The following is an 18661-nucleotide window of genomic DNA, read 5'->3' on the forward strand; positions in this document are numbered from 1 at the left end:
CCCCCCAGCACCCCCAAAATGGAGGGGGGGGACCCTCAGCACCCCCAAAATGGAGGCGAGGACCCCCTCAGCACCCCCAAAATGGAGGGGGAGACCCTTAGCACCCCCAAAATGGAGGCGAGGACCCCCTCAGCACCCCCAAAATGGAGGGGAACACCCCCAAAATGGAGGGGGGGGACCCTCAGCACCCCAAAAAGGAGGAGAGGACCCCCTCAACACCCCCAAAATGGAGGGGGGGACCCTCAGCACCCCCAAAATGGAGGGGAACACCCCCAAAATGGACGGGGGGGACTCTCAGCACCCCAAAAAGGAGGCGAGGACCCCCTCAACACCCCCAAAATGGAGGGGGGGACCCTCAGCAACCCCAAAATGGAGGGGAACACCCCCAAAATGGAGGGGGGGGGACCCTCAGCACCCCAAAAAGGAGGCGATGACCCCCTCAGCACCCCAAAAAGGAGGTGAGGAACCCCTCAACACCCCCAAAATGCGGGGGGGGGGGCCCAGCACCCCCAAAACGGAAGGGGGGTCCCCCCATATTGTGCCCCCCCCCCCCCCTTTATCCCCTCCCCCAATTCAAGCTCCAAACCCAGCCCGGGGCGGGGCAGCGCTTTATTAGCAAAAATTACCCTAAATTAGCAAAAATTGGGGGGGGGGGGGGCACATTAAATAAGACAACAGGGTCCCTATAGAATCATATACATGCTCCCATATACATTAAGGGGGGGGGATGATTCTGGGGGCCCCCCCAAAGTTTGGGGGGGGGGGGGCCCAGTGGGGTTCACAGTGCGGTTTGGGCCCCCCCCCCAGTGCAGAAAACGGAGCCGAAAAAGGCGAAAATAAGGTTAGAAACGGTGCGATTTATACAAATATAGTGTTTTATAAAGATTTTGGGGGGGGGGGGCGCGGATTTGGGGGGGCACTGGGGGGGGTTTGGGGGGCGTTTAACCTTTCCTGAGCCGCTCGGGGCGTTGGGTCCTCTATAGAAAATAATTTAGGGTTTTATTTTTTTTTGGGGGGGTGGGGGGGAGAAAGTGCTCGTTAGGTTCCTCCTTACGCCTCCAACTCGCCTGGAAGATTATTATTAATTCTTCTTATATTATTAATTATTATTATTAAGTAGTTTGCACCCAAAAATGGGGCTGGGGGGGCAGGGGGGGGCCCCTCACCCCCTTATTGCCTTTGCAGTTAACCCCCCCCTCCCCGGCTCCAGCCCCTGCCTGCCGCTCCTGGCCGTATGGGGGTGCCTATGGCGGCTCCCGGCCACCTATGGTGGCTACTGGGCCCGTATGGAAGCTCTCAGTCCCCTATGGAAGCTCATGGCCCCATATGGAAGCTGGCGGCCCTGTATGGAGGCTCTCAGTCCCATATGGATGCCCTTAGTCCCCTATGGAAGCTGGTGGCCCCATATGCATGCCCTCGGCCCCCTATAGAGGCTCATGGCCCTGTAGGGATGCCCTCAGTCCCATATGGAAGCTCCTGGCCCCCTATGGAGTCTCTCAGTCCATATGGATGCCCTTGGCCCAGTATGGAAGCTCGTGGCCCCATATGGAGGCTCTCAGCCCCCTATAGAGGCTCATGGCCCTGTAGGGATGCCCTCAGTCCCCTACGGGAAGCTTGTGGCCCCATATAGAGGCTCTCAGTCCCATATAGATGCTCTCAGCCCCCTATAGAGGCTCATGGCCCTGTAGGGATGCCCTCAGTCCCCTACGGGAAGCTTGCGGCCCCATAGAGAGGCTCTCAGTCCCATATGGATGCTCTCAGCCCCCTGTAGAGGCTCATGGCCCCGTATGGAGGCTCTCAGCCCCTATGGAGGCTTGTGGCCCTGTAGGGATGCCCTCAGTCCCATATGGTGGCTCCTGTCCCTACAGGGATGGTCCCAGCCCCTTATGGATACTCCCAGTCCCATATGGAGGCTCCTGGCCCCATAGGGCTGCTTCTGTCCCTACAGGGAATGGTCCTGGCCCCACATGGTGGCTGATGGCCCCATATGGATGCTCTCAGTCCCATATGGAGGCTCCCCAGTCCCTACAGGGATGCTCCTGGCCCTATACAGAGGCTCGTGACCCTACAGGGATGGTCCCGGCCCCGTATGGAGGCTCTCCATCTCCTATGGATGCTTGTGGCCTCGTAGGGTGGCTTGTGGCCCCATATGGATGCTCTTGGCCCTGTATGGAGGCTCCTGGCCCTATAGGGACACTTGTGGCCCCACAGGGATGCTCCTGGCCCTGTACAGAGGCTCCCAGTCCCATAGGGAAGCTTGTGGCCCTGTACGGAGGCTCATAGCCCTACAGAGGATGGTCCCAGCCCCGTATAGAAGCTCCTGGCCCCATATGGACACCCTCAGTCCCATATGGATGCTTGTGGCCTCGTAGGGCGGCTTGTGGCTCTGTACGGACGCCCTCAGTCCCATAGGGATGCTTGATGGCCTCGTATGGTGGCCGTGGCCTCGTACGGTGGCCCGTGGCTCCGTGCGGACGCCCTCAGTCCCGTATGGACGCCCTCGGTCCCGTATGGACGCCCTCCGTCCCGTCAGGCTGCTCCTGGTCCCGTTGGGCCATCCCAGCTGCCCCGGGGGGGTGGCCGCTGTCCCCAAGGGGGGTTCGGTGTCCCCAGGGGGGTGTCGGGGACCCCAGGGGGGGGTCGGGGACCCCGGGGGGGGCCCCCCCGTTTGGCTCACAGCTCCTCCTTCTCGCCGGCGCCGGAGAAGATGCGTGCGAAGCGCCGGAGCTGCCGGGCGGCCGAGTGCGACTCCTCCTGCAAGCGCCGGTTGTTCTGCCGCAGGTTGGCCACCTCCGCCTGCAGCACCACCTTGTCCTGCTTCTCCTGGAGGGGGGGGGGGACGGGGACAGAGGGTGACAGCCAGGGTGACACCCCCTTGCTCAGCGTGGGGTGGGGGGACACCTCCCTGAGCCCCCCCCCCTCACCTTCTGCAGGTCGCTGTGGAGCTGCTTCAACATGGCTTCCAGCTGGGACACCTTCCCCGGCAGGTCCAGGGGGGCGGCCTGGCTGCGGGGGACAGACGGACGCCGTCGGGGGGGGGGCAACGGGGACCCCAGAGTGGCCCCCCCCCCAATGGCCAGCCCCGTAGTTGAGGGGGGGACGGGACCCTGGGGTCCCCAAAGTGTCCCCCCACCCGGTCCCATAGCTGAGGGGGGGGGACACAGGACCCTGGGGGCCCCCTCAGCCACCCCCCGGCCCCGAGGAGGGGACAGGGGACCCCGAGGTCCCCTCCAGCCCCATACCCGAGGGGGGAGAGGACCCCAGGGTCCCCTCCCAGTCCCAAAGAGGGGGGACAGTACCCTAGGGTCCCCCTCAGTCACCCCCCAGCCCTGAGAAGGGGGGACATGGGACTCCAGGGTCCCCCCCAGTCACCCCCCAGCCCTGAGGAGGGGACACGGGTCCCCCTCCCAGTCCCAAGAAGGGGGGACATGGGACTCCAGGGTCCCCCCCAGTCACCCCCCAGCCCTGAGGAGGGGACACGGGTCCCCCTCCCAGTCCCAAGAAGGGGGGACATGGGACCCCAGGGTCCCCCCCAGCCCCATACCCGAGGGGGGAGAGGACCCCAGGGTCCCCCCCCAGTCCCAAAGAGGGGACATGGGACCCCAGGGTCCCCCCCAGTCACCCCCCAGCCCCAAGGAAAGGAACAGGGGACCCCAGGGTCCCCCCCAGTCCCAAAGAGGGGACAAGGGACCCCGAGGTCCCCCCAGCCCCGAGGAGGGGATAGGGGACCCCAGGGTCCCCCCCCCAGTCCCGAGGAGGGACACACGGCACCCCAGGGTCCCCCCCCAGCCCCGAGGAGGGGACAGGGGACCCCAGGGTCCCCCCCCAGCCCCGAGGAGGGGACACACAGCACCCCGGGGTCCCCCCCCAGCCCCCTACCTGACAGGGGGAGCCCCCCGCGCCGTCGGCTGCCTTTCGGGGGGCGCGAGGGGGTCGGGGCTCAGCGCCGAATCGGTGAGGGAGAAGAGGGAGACGGCTCTCTGCACTGCGAAGGCAACCGCCGCGTCAGCGCCCCCAAAAATGCCCCCCCCCGCACCCCAAAAAATAAGGGGGACACACACACATGGATGACGCAAGGGCTTTTTGGGGGGCCGCGGCTTTACCTTCGTAGGCTTTGGCGGCGTTCACCAGGCTGGCCCACTCCAGCCCCGCCGCCGTATCCGGCAACGGCATCATCCCGGGATCCATCCGGCGCAGCGGGGGTTTATCCCGCGCCTCCGCCAGGGATAACTCGGAAGCGGAGATGGCGGCTGCGGCGACAGAAGTGACATCAGAGCGACGCCCCTAAGAAAACGAACCCCGCACCGTTCCGCACCCCCTTTTCGCACTCACATTTCTTCTCGGGGAGGCTGCCGTTGGCGGCGGCCGGGTGCTGCCGGCGGCTGGGCAGGGTGCTGGAGGGATAAACGCCGGCGAAGAGGACGTCGGCGTCCAACGCCGCCGCGCCGCCGCCGCCGTAACCGCCGTCCCGCCGCCCGCCGCACAGGCTTTCATCCGACAGCGTGCGCTGAAGACCCTTCTGCGGGGACTTTGGGGGGGGGGTAAAAAAAGTGGGGTTACCCCCCGTTTGCAGGAGACACCCCCCCGCCCCCGGCGTTTTTTCCGGCACGCCTGCCGGCTCACCGCGGCTCGCTCCGGCTCCGGCGCGGCGCTGTCCATGATGATGAGTTTTTTGAGATCGTCCTCGATGGTGGATTTGTAGCTTTTGCGGGGGGAGCGCAGATCCCGCAGCGACGCCCGCAACCGCGGCTGCCCGAAAACGTTCTTGGTGGTGGCGTCCACCTGCCTGCCGCGAGGACGGGGAGGGGGTGACGCCGCGCCGGGACCCCCCCGAAGAACCAAACCCGCCGAGACGGCGGCGGCGAGGCGGGGTTCGGGGGTGTCCAGGGCGGGCAGAGCCGCAGAGGCCCCTGGGAGGGGGGCTGCAGCCCTAACCCCTCTAATTTTTGGGGTCCCACAACCTTGACCCCCGCCCAGCACTCATTTTGGGGTCCCACAGCCTTAACACCCCTAATTTTGGGGTTCCATGACCTTGACCCCCCCCAGCACCCATTTTTTGGGGTCCCACAACCTTGACACCCCCCCCCAGCACTCATTTTGGGGTCCCGCAGCCTTGACACCCCTAATTCTTGGGGTCCCACAGCCATGACCCCCCCCAGCACTTATTTTGGGGGTCCTGCAGCCTTGACACCCCTAATTCTTGGGGTCCTACAGCCTTGACTCCCCCCAGCATCCACTTTTTGGGGTCCCATGAACTTGACCCCCCCAGCACCCATTTTTTGGGGGCCCCACAGCCTTGACCCCCCTAATTTTTGGGGTCCCACAGCCTTGACCCCCCCAGCACTTACTTAAGGGGTTCTGCAGCCTTGACACTTCCCCTCACCACCCACTTTTTGGGGTCCCATGACCTTGACCCCCCCCAGCACCCACTTTAGGGGTTCTGCAGCCTTCACACCCCTCATTTTTGGGGTCCTGCAGCCTTGACTCCCCCCCGCAACCCACTTTTTGGGGTCCCATGACCTTGACCCCCCCCAGCACCCATTTTTTGGGGTCCCACAACCTTGACACCCCCCAGCACTTATTCTGGGGGTCCTGCAGCCTTGACACCCCTAATTCTTGGGGTCCCATGACCTTGACCCCCCCCAGCACCCATTTTTTGGGGGCCTCACAGCCTTGACCCCCCTAATTTTTGGGGTCCCATGACCTTGACCCCCCCCAGCACCCATTTTTTGGGGTCCCACAACCTTGACACCCCCCAGCACTTATTCTGGGGGTCCTGCAGCCTTGACACCCCTAATTCTTGGGGTCCCATGACCTTGACCCCCCCCAGCACCCATTTTTTGGGGGCCTCACAGCCTTGACCCCCCTAATTTTTGGGGTCCCATGACCTTGACCCCCCCCAGCACCCATTTTTTGGGGGCCACACAGCCTCGACACCCCTAATTTTTGGGGTTCGACAGCCTTGACCCCTCCCAGCACTTGTTTTAGGGGTTCTGCAGCCTTCACACCCCTCATTTTTGGGGTCCTGCAGCCTTGACTCCCCTAATTTTCGGGGTCCTGTGACCCTGACCCCCCCCCCCCCCCCGATTTATTTTTTGGGGTCCCGCGACCTTGACCCCCCCCCCAGCACTTACTTTTTGGGGTCCGGGGGCTCCTCGGGGCGCTTCCAGCCGCCCGCGTGTTTATTCCTGCCCGTCTGCTTGGAGAAGAAGGATTTGGGGACGGAAGCGGAGAGCTGGGAGCCGTGGGGGGGCCGGGTGGCTTCCGCCGAGGGGGTTTGGTAGCCCAGGTAGCCCAGCCGCGAGTTGGAGCTGCCGGCGGCGGGGAAGATGAGTGAGGTTCAGCGAGAAACGGGGTGCAGGGACCCCCCAAAAATCTGGGGGACGCAGGGTGGGTGGGAACCGCTCACCTGGGCTGCTTGAAGGGGTCGGGGCTGCCGCCGGGGGTCCCCGAAGCCGTGGGGGTCCCCGTTTTGTGCCGGTAGCCTTTACCCTGGTTGCCAGTGCCGACGGTTGGGGACGGTTCCCGCTTTTTGTCACCGGGACGGACGCCGTCGTCCTGCAAAGCGACGTAGGACGCCGGCGGGGCTTTGGGGACCTTGTCCCTCTGCGGTAGCGGGCGAGGGGGTTTGGGAGCGGCCCCGCCGGTGTTGCCGGCGTAGAGCGCGGTGTCGATGCCGCTATCGCTGGAACCGCCTTTGGAAAAAGGATCCGGTTCGGTTTCGCCGGGATCGGGAACGTCGAACCAACGGTCGTCGCTCTGGCTGCTGGAGGCGTTGCTGGAGAGCGTGTTGCTGCTGGAGTGGCTCGAGTATTGCGCGTCACCCTGCCGGAAAAACCGCGTGTCCCCGGCTTTGCCCGTCACCCCGGCGTCTGGGCTTCCACCGGCCACCCCCTCGCTTCCCAAATCTCCGTGGGGAATTCCAGGTTTGCTCCATGGAATTTCCAAGTCCGGCTTTGCCGCAGCGAAGGGCGGCTCTCACCTTGGAGTGTCGGTTGGGCGAGTCCTTGCCCGTCGTCGGTTCCTGCCTGCCGGATCGCTTGCTCCCGCCGCCGCTTCCCGGCAACCTGGACTGCGCCGGTACGTGCCACAACGGTTCTGCAACAAGTCCCCAACGCGTCGGCGTCACCGGAGAGGCCACCCAAACGTCCAGCGGGGCGGCCCCAGGCTCTGCCCGCCTTCCCCTACCCGGTTTGTGCCGCTCCATGGTGCTCTCGTGGCTACTGAGCCCCCCGGACGAGGAGTCGCCGCTGGAGGGGCCGTCGTGGCCGGCGTGCGGCTCGAAGGGCAACGGCGGCCGCTGCGAGGTCACGTACCTGCGAAAAGGACCCCAAAATCTCCTTGTTTCTCCCCAATTTGCACCCTTGGGACCCCAGAGGGTCCCCGCGGCCGTCACCCACCTCTCCGGTGAGGGTTTGTAGCGAGCGTAGGTCGGCCCGGCGCTGCCCGGCGCGGAGAAGCTGCCCGAGGGCTGCCGGTACGGCTGCGCCCTCTCCGCTCCCGCCGGCGAGGCGGAGGTGGGATGGGGAGTTTCGGGAAAGCTGACCGGCCTGGTTCCAGGGATACGCGGGGGGAAAAGCGGGAAAGAAGGGGTTTGGCCTGGCTCCTGCCTGCGCTGCCCGAGCGGGCAAGGCCGGCGGCTGCTGGCCAACGGCCGGATTTGTGGCGGGGTGTGCGGAGGAGCCGCTCCCTGCCACAGCCTGGAGCTGGGCCGTGCTCGCCCGCTGTCCTTGTCCCTGTCCCCGTCCTCATCCTGTCCTCGTTCCCATCCCAGTCCTCGTCCCCAGCCTGTCCCTCTCTCTGTCCCCATCCCTGTCTCCATCCCACCCTCGTCCTCATCCTGTCCCCGTCGCCGTTCCCATCCTGTCCTCGTTCCCATCCCTGTCCCAGTTCTTGTCCCCATCCCATCCTTGTCCTCATTTCCATCCCAGACCTCATCCCCACCCTGTCCCCATCTCCATCCCGTCCTTGTCCCCATCCCACCTCCGTCCCCATCCTTGTCCCCATCCCATCCTCGTCCTTGTCCCCATCCCATCCTCATCCTTGTCCCCATCCCATCCTCATCCTTGTCCCCATCTCCATGCTCGTCCTTGTCCCTGTCCTGTCCTTGTCCCCATCTCAGGCCTTGTCCCTGTCCCTGTCTCTATCTCCATCCTGTCCTTATCTCCGTCCTGGTCCCCATCCTGTCCTTGTCCCCAAAATGTCCCTGTCCCCATCCCTGTCCTCGTCTCCATCCCATCCCCATCCTCATCCCATTCTCGTCCCCATCCTGTCCTTGTCCCCAAAACATCCCTGTCCCCATCCCGTCCCTGTCCTCGTCTCCATCCTGCCCTTGTCCCCATCCTCATCCCATCCTCATCCCCATCCTGTCCTCGTCCCCAAAACATCCCTGTCCCCATCCCATCCCTGTCCTCGTCTCCATCCCATCCCCATCCCCATCCCATCCTCGTCCCCATCCTGTCCTCGTCCCCGTCTCCATCCTGCCCTTGTCCCCATCCTCATCCCATCCTCGTCCCCAAAACGTCCCTGTCCCCATCCCATCCCTGTCCTCGTCTCCATCCTGCCCTTGTCCTCATCCCCATCCCGTCCTCATCCCCATCCCGGTACCTCACCTCTTGCCGTGCAGCGCCTGCGGTTCCCGGTACGGCACGGGGGGCTGCTTGCCCGACCGGCCCATCGCTTGCCCGTGGCCGAGGGCCAGCGGCTCAGCCCATTTCCCCGCCGGGGCCGCGTTGTGCGAGGCCGGCCCGCTCCACTGCCAGCCGGCGTTGCTCCGGTACGGCGGGCGGTAGCCGGACGGCAAACTCTCCGCCTCTCCCTTCGGCTCCGCGCTGTTCATCTCCAAGGATTCGGCCCAGCCCCTGCGAAGCCGGCGGCGATCGGCGCTTACGGCACACGAAGCCGGCCGGTGCCGCAGCCAAAACCATCCCTTCCCCCGGCAAAGCAACGTCCTCCCCTGACTATTTAATTACGATTTAATGATTAATTAATGGTATCGGCGGTCGTGGTCACGCGGACGTGACCGATTTAGCCGCGCACGGGAAAGGCGGGATGCCCCAACCTAAAAATACCCGCCCCGGCCCCCCCAAAACCTGCTGGGAAGGGGTTTTTCCCCACCAGCGGGACGCAGCACTGTATTAAGCGACAGAAAGGGGATATTCTCCAAAGCCCGGAGACCTTAATTGGCTTTAATTAGGCTTAATTAGGCAGGGCCCTGTGGGTGAGGTCTGCTCCGTGCCCGCCCCCCCATGGCTTTTTGCGGGGCTTTGCCCTCAAAAGCTTCGGGAAAAAAGCCGGGCTTGCGGAGCGACGGCAGCCGCCACCTACCTGCGAGGGGCTCCGTCCTCGTGGGGCGGGATGATGACGACCTTGACCGTGACGGAGGTACGGAGGAGGTCGATCATTTGGTCGTGGGTCAAGGTCACCACGGCCACCTTGCAGATCTCCACCAGCCGGCTGCCCTGCCGCAGGCCGGCTTGCCAAGCGAAGCCGTAATCCTCCACCTCGGCCACCGTGCCGTCGTACTTGACGTGGAAACCCAGCTGACCCAGCCCGTTCCTCCTCAAGGTCATGTCCACCGTCTCGCAGCCGTCCGTCATCACCTGGAGCGGCGGGAAAGGACGGGAGGATGGCGGGGAGGGGGCTCATCCCGCAGCCGTGCCCCTCTCCCACCACCCGGGGCTGGGATTTCCCTCTTTTCCCCGCAGCCTCCGCGTGGGAAAACATCCCGAGGGCGTCCTCGGTGTTTAGGTAGGACCTACGCAAACTGCTTCGAGGGGGTTTTTGGGGCTCACCTTCAGCCTCTGCACGATCTCCTTGATGTCCTCGGGGCTGCCCTCAGCCGCCCGGATGAAAATGTGATCGCCTCGACCGTAGAAAATCTTGACGGTGGAAGCGTCGGCGGTCCAGCCGATGACGTCACCGCAGAAGCAGTTGAAGACGACTTCCTTGGCGCCGAGGTCGAGCAGGACGACGAATTCGTTGGAAATACCCAAAGCGCAAGCGATTTCCGCTCCCCGGGCGAAATCCTGAGCGGAAACGCGCCAGGCGATGGCCCCCGCGCTGTGTTGTTCCGCCCCGGCTCGCGCTTTCGTCTTTTCCTTCTTTTTGGAAGCCAGGGAGATGAGGTTGAACTTCCCGGCGGAATCGATGGGCGTGTTGGTGACGCAGTTTTCGGCTAAATCCTTCAGGTATTCCTGCCGGGTTCGCGTCGCCATGGTGTGAAATTTGTCCGATTTGTGAGCGGCGTTTTCCGCGTTGATCACTTTGGCCAGCAAGAAATCTCGGAAGACGTCGGATTTGCGGAAGGTGACGCCGCTGGGGATGGGGGGTCCGAAGGGCGGGACGTCTTTGGATCGGGTGACGGCCACGCTTGGGGGACGGAGAGGGGAACAGGGTTAGGATCGCCCGGCGGTGATGGAATTGGGGGATCGCGGAATTGTTTGGGTTGGAAAAGATCTTTGAGAGCATCGAGCAGCCTGCCCCGAGGCTCGGCGACCCTCCCGGGTGAGGGAATCGTTCCCGATAGCCAAGCCGAACGGCGGGAGCCGGCGCGCGGCCCTGTGGGATCTCCGCACCCCGCGGACCCGGCCCGTCGGGATCCCTCCGCGGAGGGGCTGGGGCCGCGGGGAAGGGCTGCGGCAGGGCCCGGGGCGTGGGGCAGCCCGAGGGGGCGGGCGGTCGGGCGAGGTGATCGGGGCCCAAAGAGGCCCCTCCATCCCCTCCCCTTCCCCTTCCCTTCCCCTTCCACTCCCCTTCCCTTTCTCCCCTTCCACTCCCCTTCCCTTTCCCCCCTTCCCCTTCCCCTCCGTTCCCCTTCCCTTTCCCCCCTTCCCTTTCCCCACTCTCCTTCCCCTCTGTTCCCCTTCCCTTTCCCCCCTTCCCCACTCTCCTTCCCCTCTGTTCCCCTTCCCTTCCACTCCCCTTCCCTTCCACTCCCCTTCCCTTTCCCCACTCTTCTTCCCCTCCGTTCCCCTTCCCCTTCCCCCCTTCCCCTTCCCCCCTTCCCCTTCCCCTTCCCCTTCCCTTTCCCCCCTTCCCCTTCCCTTTCCCCCCTTCCCCTTCCCCTTCCTTCCCCACTCCCTCACCGCCCCCCAGCCGGCTGCCGCCCCCTCCGCCCTCGCTCCGACACCCCGGCCGCTTTACCGAAACCAGAAACACAGGGAAAAAAAACCCGGGAACGCAACACAACCCCCCCCAACCCCCCCCAGCCACAGCCGCATCCCGAATCCGGAGCCCCTGGGCGGCGGCGGGAAGGGCTCACCTATAACAGACGCTGTCGGTGCAGGGGTTGTGGGCTCGGACGATGATGAAGACGTGCTGGAAGTGGGAGCGGATATTTTGGGGGGTGAAGGGCAGCGCTCCGGGTTCTTGGAAGATGATGGTGACGATGTCGTTCCCGATGTGCCGCTTCCTCAGCAGCTAAAAATAACGCAAGGGACGGTCGAGCCGCTGGACGGACAGACAGCCCCCAAAGCAGCGCGGGAAAGGGGAGGGAGAACCCCAAATCTAAATGTTTGGGGGGGGGTTTTTTGGGTTGGGGGGGTACCTGCTGCCGGTTGTTGGGGGTGTAGGGGAGCATGGTGGAGACGTGGAACATGATTTCGTAGTCCTGGTAGGTGGTGTAGAGGGAGTGGGTGCCGGTGGAGTCGGCTGCGGGGGTAAAAAACCGGGCGGTGAAATCGGGGGGGGTTCCCCGCGCGTCTCCCCCCCCCGCCCCGGCGCGAGCGGGACCCCCGCCTCGCTCACTTTTGGTGTCCAGCTGGGCCGCGTACTTGCTGAAGGCTTTCAGGCAAACCTTTTCCCCCAGGAGAGCGAGGAATTCCTCAAAAGCGGGTCCCGCTTCCTCGTTGTTGTACATCTCCTCCTCCGAGCTCTGCCCGGCTTTGCAGTAGAGGATTCCCACCTTGTGCCTGCGGCAAAGCTGCGGAGGGAGGAAGAGGAGGGAGGCGGGGATCAGCCCCCCCGCCCCGGCACCCAGGGGACCCCCGTTTCGCCCCCCTCCCGCCGCTCACCCCTTGCTCGTCCAGCTTGAGGAGCTGCTCGGTGACCTTGGGCGCGCTGACGGCCAAGCGCAGGCAGTGGATGTTGAGTTCCGGAATGACGTATTCCAGAGCGTCCTTTAACGGGAGACCCCGGACCGTCCCGTGTTTGGTGGCGGTCGGGGTGGCGTCTTCCAGGATGGAACCGCGCAGGGTGACGAGCTGGGAAAGGAAAAACAAAAATACAGGAGAGGGAAAGAGAGGCCCCACCCCGGTTCCCCATTCCCAATCCCGCTTTCCCAACTGGTTTTCCCCGTCACGGTGACGTACCTCGCTGGTCCGGAAGATGATCCTGTACTGGTACTGAGGGCCGTGGTCCTTGTGGTCTTCCAGTTTTTCCCGTTTGATGCTGACGGCCACCGGGCCCAATTTTTCATCCACTCCGAAGTAGTTCGAGTGCTCTGCCGAGGAAAACCGGGATGGAGGAGGCACGGGGGGGATGGAGAAGCCGGAGGGGACACGGAGGAGGCATGGGAGGGGACGGAGAAGCCGGAGAGGACACGGAGGAGGCACGGAGGAGGCACTGGGGGGGACGTAGAAGCCGGGGGGGACACGGAGGAGGCACTGGGGGGGACGTAGAAGCCGGGGGGGACACGGAGGAGGCACTGGGGGGGACGGAGAAGCCGGGGGGGACACGGAGGAGGCACTGGGGGGGACGGAGAAGCCGGGGGGGACACGGAGGAGGCACTGGGGGGGACGGAGAAGCCGGGGGGGACACGGAGGAGGCACTGGGGGGGACGGAGAAGCCGGGGGGGACACGGAGGAGGCACTGGGGGGGACGGAGAAGCCGGGGGGGACACGGAGGAGGCACGGGAGGGGACGGAGAAGCCGGGGGGGGACACGGAGGAGGCACGGAGGGGACACGGGGGAGGCATCGCCGTGCCCCTTTCCCACCCAAAACGGGGAAGGGGATGGAGCTGGGCGTACCCCGATGGCAGAAAGGATTTGGGGGGGGCTTTAGGAAGAAGCCGTGCCCCCCCTCTGAGCACCGCAGGTCTCGCAGCGACGGGGCGAACCCCGAAATATCCCTCCCTGGAGCTCCCACCTTTGCCGTGGAAATGATCCCGGTAATAGCGAGCGCCGAGATCCACGTGCTCGACGCTGTAGTGCTTGAGGCGGTTGGGGTTTCTCTGCAGCTCCTTGGGGACCTCCAGCACCGAGACGCCGGCGTTGGTGGGACGGACGTCGAGGACGGGTTCGGAGAAGCCCCCCTCAGCCGTCGGCATCCCCGGGGATCCCGCCGAAGCTTTGGAGAAGCTGACGTTGCGCTCGCCGCTGCCGCCGATCTCGTTACGGAAATGGGGGCAGCTGAGGAGAAGCTCGTTGCTGGTGTTGTCCCCCACGTCGTGCTCCAAATTCTCCTTACAATTAAGATCCTCGGTGCTGGCGAACGCCGGATCCGATCCGCCCAAGCCGCCGGCACGAACGGTGGCGGCCGAAGCCGCCGAGGCGCCCGTGGTGGTGTTGCGCCGTTGGGCTACCACGGCTCGGTTGATGGCTACGAGGTTGAGGTCGAAGAGCATGCTCTGCACGTCGTAGTGGGCGAAGCTCTTCTGGCACACCCAGGCCTTGCCCGGCTCCGGCGTCCGCGGCTCCTCCGGCTCCCCCTCGTTTCGCCCGCTCCGGAGTTTTTTAAAGATGGATTCGCCTCCGGCATCGCCTTTGGGACACCTCCTGCGGGGTTTCTCCTTGGATTGCGCTGACGGCTCATCCCGGGGCCCATTCCTACCCTCTGTCTTGATCCCGGGATACGATCCCGGTGGAAAACCGGCTTCCCCGAGGCGCTCGGGCGTCCCGGCTCGTCGATCCGGCTTCTTGGTCCGAAATTCATTGAGCATATCGAAGAAGCTCTGCTCCGAGATGCCCTGCACGTCGATGGAGGAGGTGCTGCCGTACTCGCGGAAAAGCCCGGCGCCTCCTCCCAGTTTGGTCCCTCGCGGCTCCGCCGGCTCCTCCGGGTCGCACTCGCTCAGCGTCACCTCGCTGCTGCTCCGGTGCCGCAGCGGCGCCAAACCCCTCGCCGGAGAACGGGGCCAGCCCTCCTGAAATTCCACGTCCTTGGATCGTCGCCGCGCCAAGCGGTGAAGGGCTTTAAAACCCGAAACGCCGGCAAGGGGCTGCTGCCCGCCGGCAAAACTCCGGCAACAAGCGGCATCCCGGCCGCCCGCTGCATCCCGGCACGGGCTGGTGCCGGCGGGGGGGTCCTTGCCGGTGTCTCTCTTGGGGGGCCAGTCGGCGATGCGGGCGCGCACCCCCATTTTGGGCACGGCCGGCGTGGCGGTGGCCAGGCGAGGAGGGGGTTCGCCCCCCGCCATCGGCACGCTGCCATTTTGCGCCCAAAAGGTCGGCGGGCAACCTTCGGCATCGGCGCCGTCGTGCCGCGGGGGGCGGTGGGAGCTCATGGTGCGGCGCCGGAGCCGAGCCGAGGCAGTGGGACGGGGCCGCTCATTGCCGCCGCCGCGCCGGGCCGGCTTCAGTCGGCGCCGTCCGGCTGCCGGCAAACGAGATCCCGCGAGGTCCGGCTTCGCCGCGTTGCCGCCGCATGGTTTTCCTCGGCGTCGGCGCTCACGCCGGGCGCTGCCGCGTCTCCGGGGCCATCCTGCAGCGGGAAGGAGAGCAGAGGGTTAGCGTGGCGAGCGGGAACGCCGGGGGATTATTTCGGTTTTGCTTAGGCTCAGGTTTGGGTGGGAAGGGACCGTTAAAGGTCAAGGGCACGGACATCTCCAACTAGACCAGGCTGCTCGAAGCCTCGTCCAACCTGACCTTGAACCCTCGCCGGCACGGAGCACCTACCACCGATCATCCCGAGGGCCGGCACACGGGAAGAGCGGCGCGGAGAGCTGCCCGGCAGAAAGGGACCCGTGCCCAGGTGGCCGAGAAGGCCACCGGCAGCCTGGCTTGCGTCAGGAACGGTGTGGCCAGTGGGCCGGGGAAGGGATCGCCCCGCTGGCGAGGCCGCAGCTCGAACGGGTCGGATCTTGGGAACGATCCCTTCGCCCGAGGGATCTAAAAGCCGGCGCTTGGGGACGCGGTGGCCTCGGCGGCGCTGGGTTACCGGTCGGGCTCGGTGATCTTAAAGGGTTTTTCCAACCTCGACGGTTCTCCGATCTGTCCAGGGTCTCCCCGCCCTCAGCGTAACAAGTTTTTTCCTTAGATCCAGCCCAAATCTCCTCTTTTTTAGCTTAAAACCGTTCCCCCTTGTCCCACCACAACAGGCCCTGCTAAAAAGCATCAACGGCCACCACGAGGAGCCTTCTCCAGGCCGACCAACCCCGACCCTCCTCATCCTCACAGCAGAGGGGGTTCCAGCCCCTCCATCGTCTCCGTGGCCTCCTCTGGACCCGCTCCCGATCTATCCAGATCCCTCTGCAAGGCCTCTTGTCCCCTCAGGGGAATCACCGGCACCTCCCCGTTGGGTGTCACCGGCAAACTCGCCTTCAACTCCCGCCTCCAGGCGGTTGATCGATATATCGGCCCCTGAGGAGCACCGCTGGTGACCGCTGGCCAGCCAGATGTGCCCCAGATGCCTGTCGAGGTTCCTCAGGTGGTCTTGAAATATGTAGACTTGTATCTGCTGAGGTTCCTCAGGTCATCGTGGAATATGTGACCTTATATCTGTTGAGGTTCCTCAGCTCGTCTTGGAACACGTAGACTTGTATCTCTCAAGGTTCCTCAGCTCATCTTCAACTACGTAGACTTGTATCTCTCAAGGTTCCTCAGGTGGTGTTGAAATACGGAGACTTGTATCTGTTGAGGTTCCTCATGTCTTCAAATACGTAGACTTCTATCTGCTGAGCTTCCTCAGGTCATCGTGGAACACGTAGACTTTTACCTGTCAAGGTTCCTCACGTTGTCTTGAAATATGTGGACCTGTATCTGTTGAGGTTCCTCAGCTCATCTTCAACTACGTAGACTTGCATCTGTTGAGGTTCCTCAGGTCATCATGGAATATGTAGACTTCTATCTCTCAAGGTTCCTCAGGCGGTGTTGAAATACGGAGACTTGTATCTGTTGAGGTTCCTCATGTCTTCAGATACGGAGACTTGTATCTGTTGAGGTTCCTCAGCTCATCTTGGAACACGTAGACTTTTATCTGTCGAGGTTCCTCAGCTCATCTTGGAAGATGTAGACTTGCGTCTGTCGAGGTTCCTCAGCTCATCTTGGAACCCGTTGAGCTCCCTCACATCGTCTTGAAAGACATTGCTTTATATCTGCCACGGTTCCTCAGGTGATCTTGAACCCCATCTTCTCCCCCCACCAGGAGGGGCTTTGCTCCCCGAGGTCCGTCCGCTCGAGAGGCGCGGGATGAGAGATTGCCAACCAAGTTCTTCAGTCCCTCAGCCTCCTCCTGCTCCGTTGTTCCCGGTTTGCCGGCCCGGCTTTGGTTTCCGCACCGGGATCTGGCGAAGCCGGAGCCCTGAGGCCGAGCGAGGCAGCTCAGCCCCGGCGGGTTGGGGACGGACAGACAGACGGACAAGCATTAAACCGTCTGTGTTTGGCATTAACCCACCCCGGCGCGGCGGCCGAGCCTCCTCTCCTGTCCGGCGCTCGCCTAATCCCCGCTAATTACGCCGCGAGCCGGCTAAGGTCGCATCTGCTGGGAGGGGACGTTAAATCAATACCTGAAAGCCTTAATTAAACGCAGCCTAACGAGCGGGTAGCGGGTAGGAAGGCAGATCTCGGAGGAGCATCCCCAGCCGGCGATGCCGGGTCTCACCGGCAATAAATCCCGCGGGAAGGAGCTCGACCAGCCCTTGGACAAAGCCAGGTGGGGAGATCGGGGCTCCCGGTTGAGGTTCGGCGGCTTTTTGGGGTGTAAAACCCAGTTTTGGGGTCCTGGCATCAAAGATATATTTGCGAAACACGCCGCTTCCCTCTATTCCAAAGAAAACCTCCAAAAAACATACAGAAAACGTTTTTTCCGAAGAAAACTCTTCCCGCGGTGGCGCTGGTTATCGCGGGAATGCCGTGCCCCCCTTTTATTGACCAAATTTGGGGAGGAACGATCAAAATAAGCTAAAATTCTCCCCCAAAATGGAAGGAAACTCTACCCTTTGCCAGGCCGGAGGAGGAAGAGGAAGATGCTGCTTTTCCAACTCCTCCTCAGCCCATCCCGATTTGAGGAAGGGGCTGGAGGTGAAATCCCACCGCTCCATCCTGGATCCGGAGCCGGTCGGGAAAAAAAACCAACACCTCTTCGGAATGGATTTCTAAATCCCTGCGTTAGCTGGAAATTTGAGGATTTGGGATTAATCCCGCAAACCGTCGGCGCTTCCCCCCCCAAACTGCGGCGTCGCCCCTCCAGGCTGAAAACAGACATCACTCCAAATTATCCGAATTCGGCTTCAAATCCGGCGGAGAGGTGAGGAACGAGCAGATTTAGGGATTTAAAATAAAAAAAAGAATTTTTCAATCAAATTTTTACATCGCCGGAGCACCGCAACCTGAATTAATGACGCCGTTATCCGCCCAGCCGAGCTCGCGCTCCGGCAGGAATCAATCCACGAGGGAATCTCGCCCTATTTCTTAGCGTAAAATAAGGGAAAGCGGAACGAGCCTGAAAAATTAATTATAGGGCGTTAATTTTTTATTTTAAGCTGCGCCGGGGAAACCTGGCAGCACCAACGCCGGCGGCACCGCGCCGGGTTTGCCGGCACCGGGCAGAGCCGGGTCCCCGAATCCTTCTAAGGGGTCACAGCGCAGGGATAAGGAGCTCCGTCGTGCCCCACGGATGTAATTTGGGGTAAAAAATGGGGGAAAAGGGTTAAAGAGCCCCCCCCCCGGATCAATCCCGCTCCCCCGGTGGAGCCCAAAATTGGGATTTTTGAGCCCAATTTTGCTGCTCCAGAGCCGCAGCTGCGATTTGCAGGAGCGAGACCCAGCCCTTCCCCGCTAACGAGAAAGGGGGGCGGGGAGGGAGAGGTTTTAATTATTAACCACAGGTTTTTCGATAAATTAAGCGACAATTTTTAACTCTTTCTTAGCCGAGATGCCGTTGTGAGCCAGAGGAGAAAGTCCGACCCCGCCTATTTCCGATTAAAAAAAATCAAGATTTAACGACCCACGCGGTGCTTTCTACCTCCTGCCTGACCCCAAATAAGCGCAAAATCACCCCAAAATTCACCGTCGGCTCCTTCTCCCCTCCTCGGCTGCCGAGGCGTGCGGCCCAGAACGCTTCCCGGGGAAAAAAAAAAAATCATCCCGGGACTCTTTTGGGATGAAACAGCCCCAAAAAGGCTTTGGGATTTTAATCGGGAAGGGGTTGGGGTCACCCCGGCTTTCCCAACGCCCGCCCGGAGCCAAACACAGCTCCAGGTAAGAGCCAAGACTAAAACCAACCGATGGCCAAGCCGGAGAAGAAATTAGTAAAGCAATTAAGCGAAGAGGTTGGCAACTTTACGCTTAATTAGGGGGTGGTTAAAGCCAAATAATCCCCATTACCGGGCAATGAGAACACCATTAATTTTCTCAGCGCAAAAAAGAAAAGGGAAAAGGGGATAAAATCCGAGCCGGGAGCTCGTCGGGGAGCCGATCCATCTCTCCGCGCTTTATCTGATGGAGACGGCTTAATTAACGCTAATCAAATGAAAGATTTTTTCAGCACGGCCATAAATACGGAC

General features: G+C 62.8%; 2 protein-coding genes across 3 annotated transcripts in view; one reads left to right on the forward strand and one right to left on the reverse strand.

Moving 5' to 3' along the window:
* The window catches only part of LOC309600875 (zinc finger protein neuro-d4-like), a gene marked incomplete at both ends in the record, with an annotated part of 6821 nt that extends 5151 nt beyond the window's left edge, over positions 1-1670 (forward strand). Inside the window, 1 exon segment of the mRNA XM_082333503.1 lies at positions 1525-1670. Coding sequence (XP_082189629.1) covers positions 1525-1670 — 146 coding nt within the window.
* SIPA1L3 (signal induced proliferation associated 1 like 3) lies at positions 1122-16635 on the reverse strand. Of its 2 annotated transcripts, XM_082333578.1 has the most exons (21): positions 14835-16635; positions 13087-14640; positions 12312-12442; positions 12015-12203; positions 11749-11923; positions 11549-11652; positions 11264-11421; positions 9795-10371; positions 9328-9602; positions 8613-8861; positions 7401-7550; positions 7189-7316; positions 6983-7098; positions 6410-6825; positions 6135-6311; positions 4624-4786; positions 4333-4528; positions 4104-4250; positions 3880-3985; positions 2925-3006; positions 1122-2823 (listed from the first exon to the last, which is right to left on the reverse strand). In XM_082333578.1, exons 1-21 carry the CDS (start codon positions 14842-14844, stop codon positions 2674-2676), a joined length of 5253 nt encoding a protein of 1750 aa, XP_082189704.1. In that variant the 5' UTR covers positions 14845-16635; the 3' UTR covers positions 1122-2673. The 2 variants fall into 2 exon arrangements, with proteins under 2 accessions (XP_082189704.1, XP_082189703.1); XM_082333577.1 differs by having other exon boundaries at positions 6983-7316.
* Between the last annotated feature and the right edge of the window lie 2026 nt (positions 16636-18661).

This window comes from Platalea leucorodia, assembly GCF_965183815.1.
Source record: "Platalea leucorodia genome assembly, chromosome: 26".
Taxonomy (NCBI): Eukaryota; Metazoa; Chordata; class Aves; order Pelecaniformes; family Threskiornithidae; genus Platalea; species Platalea leucorodia.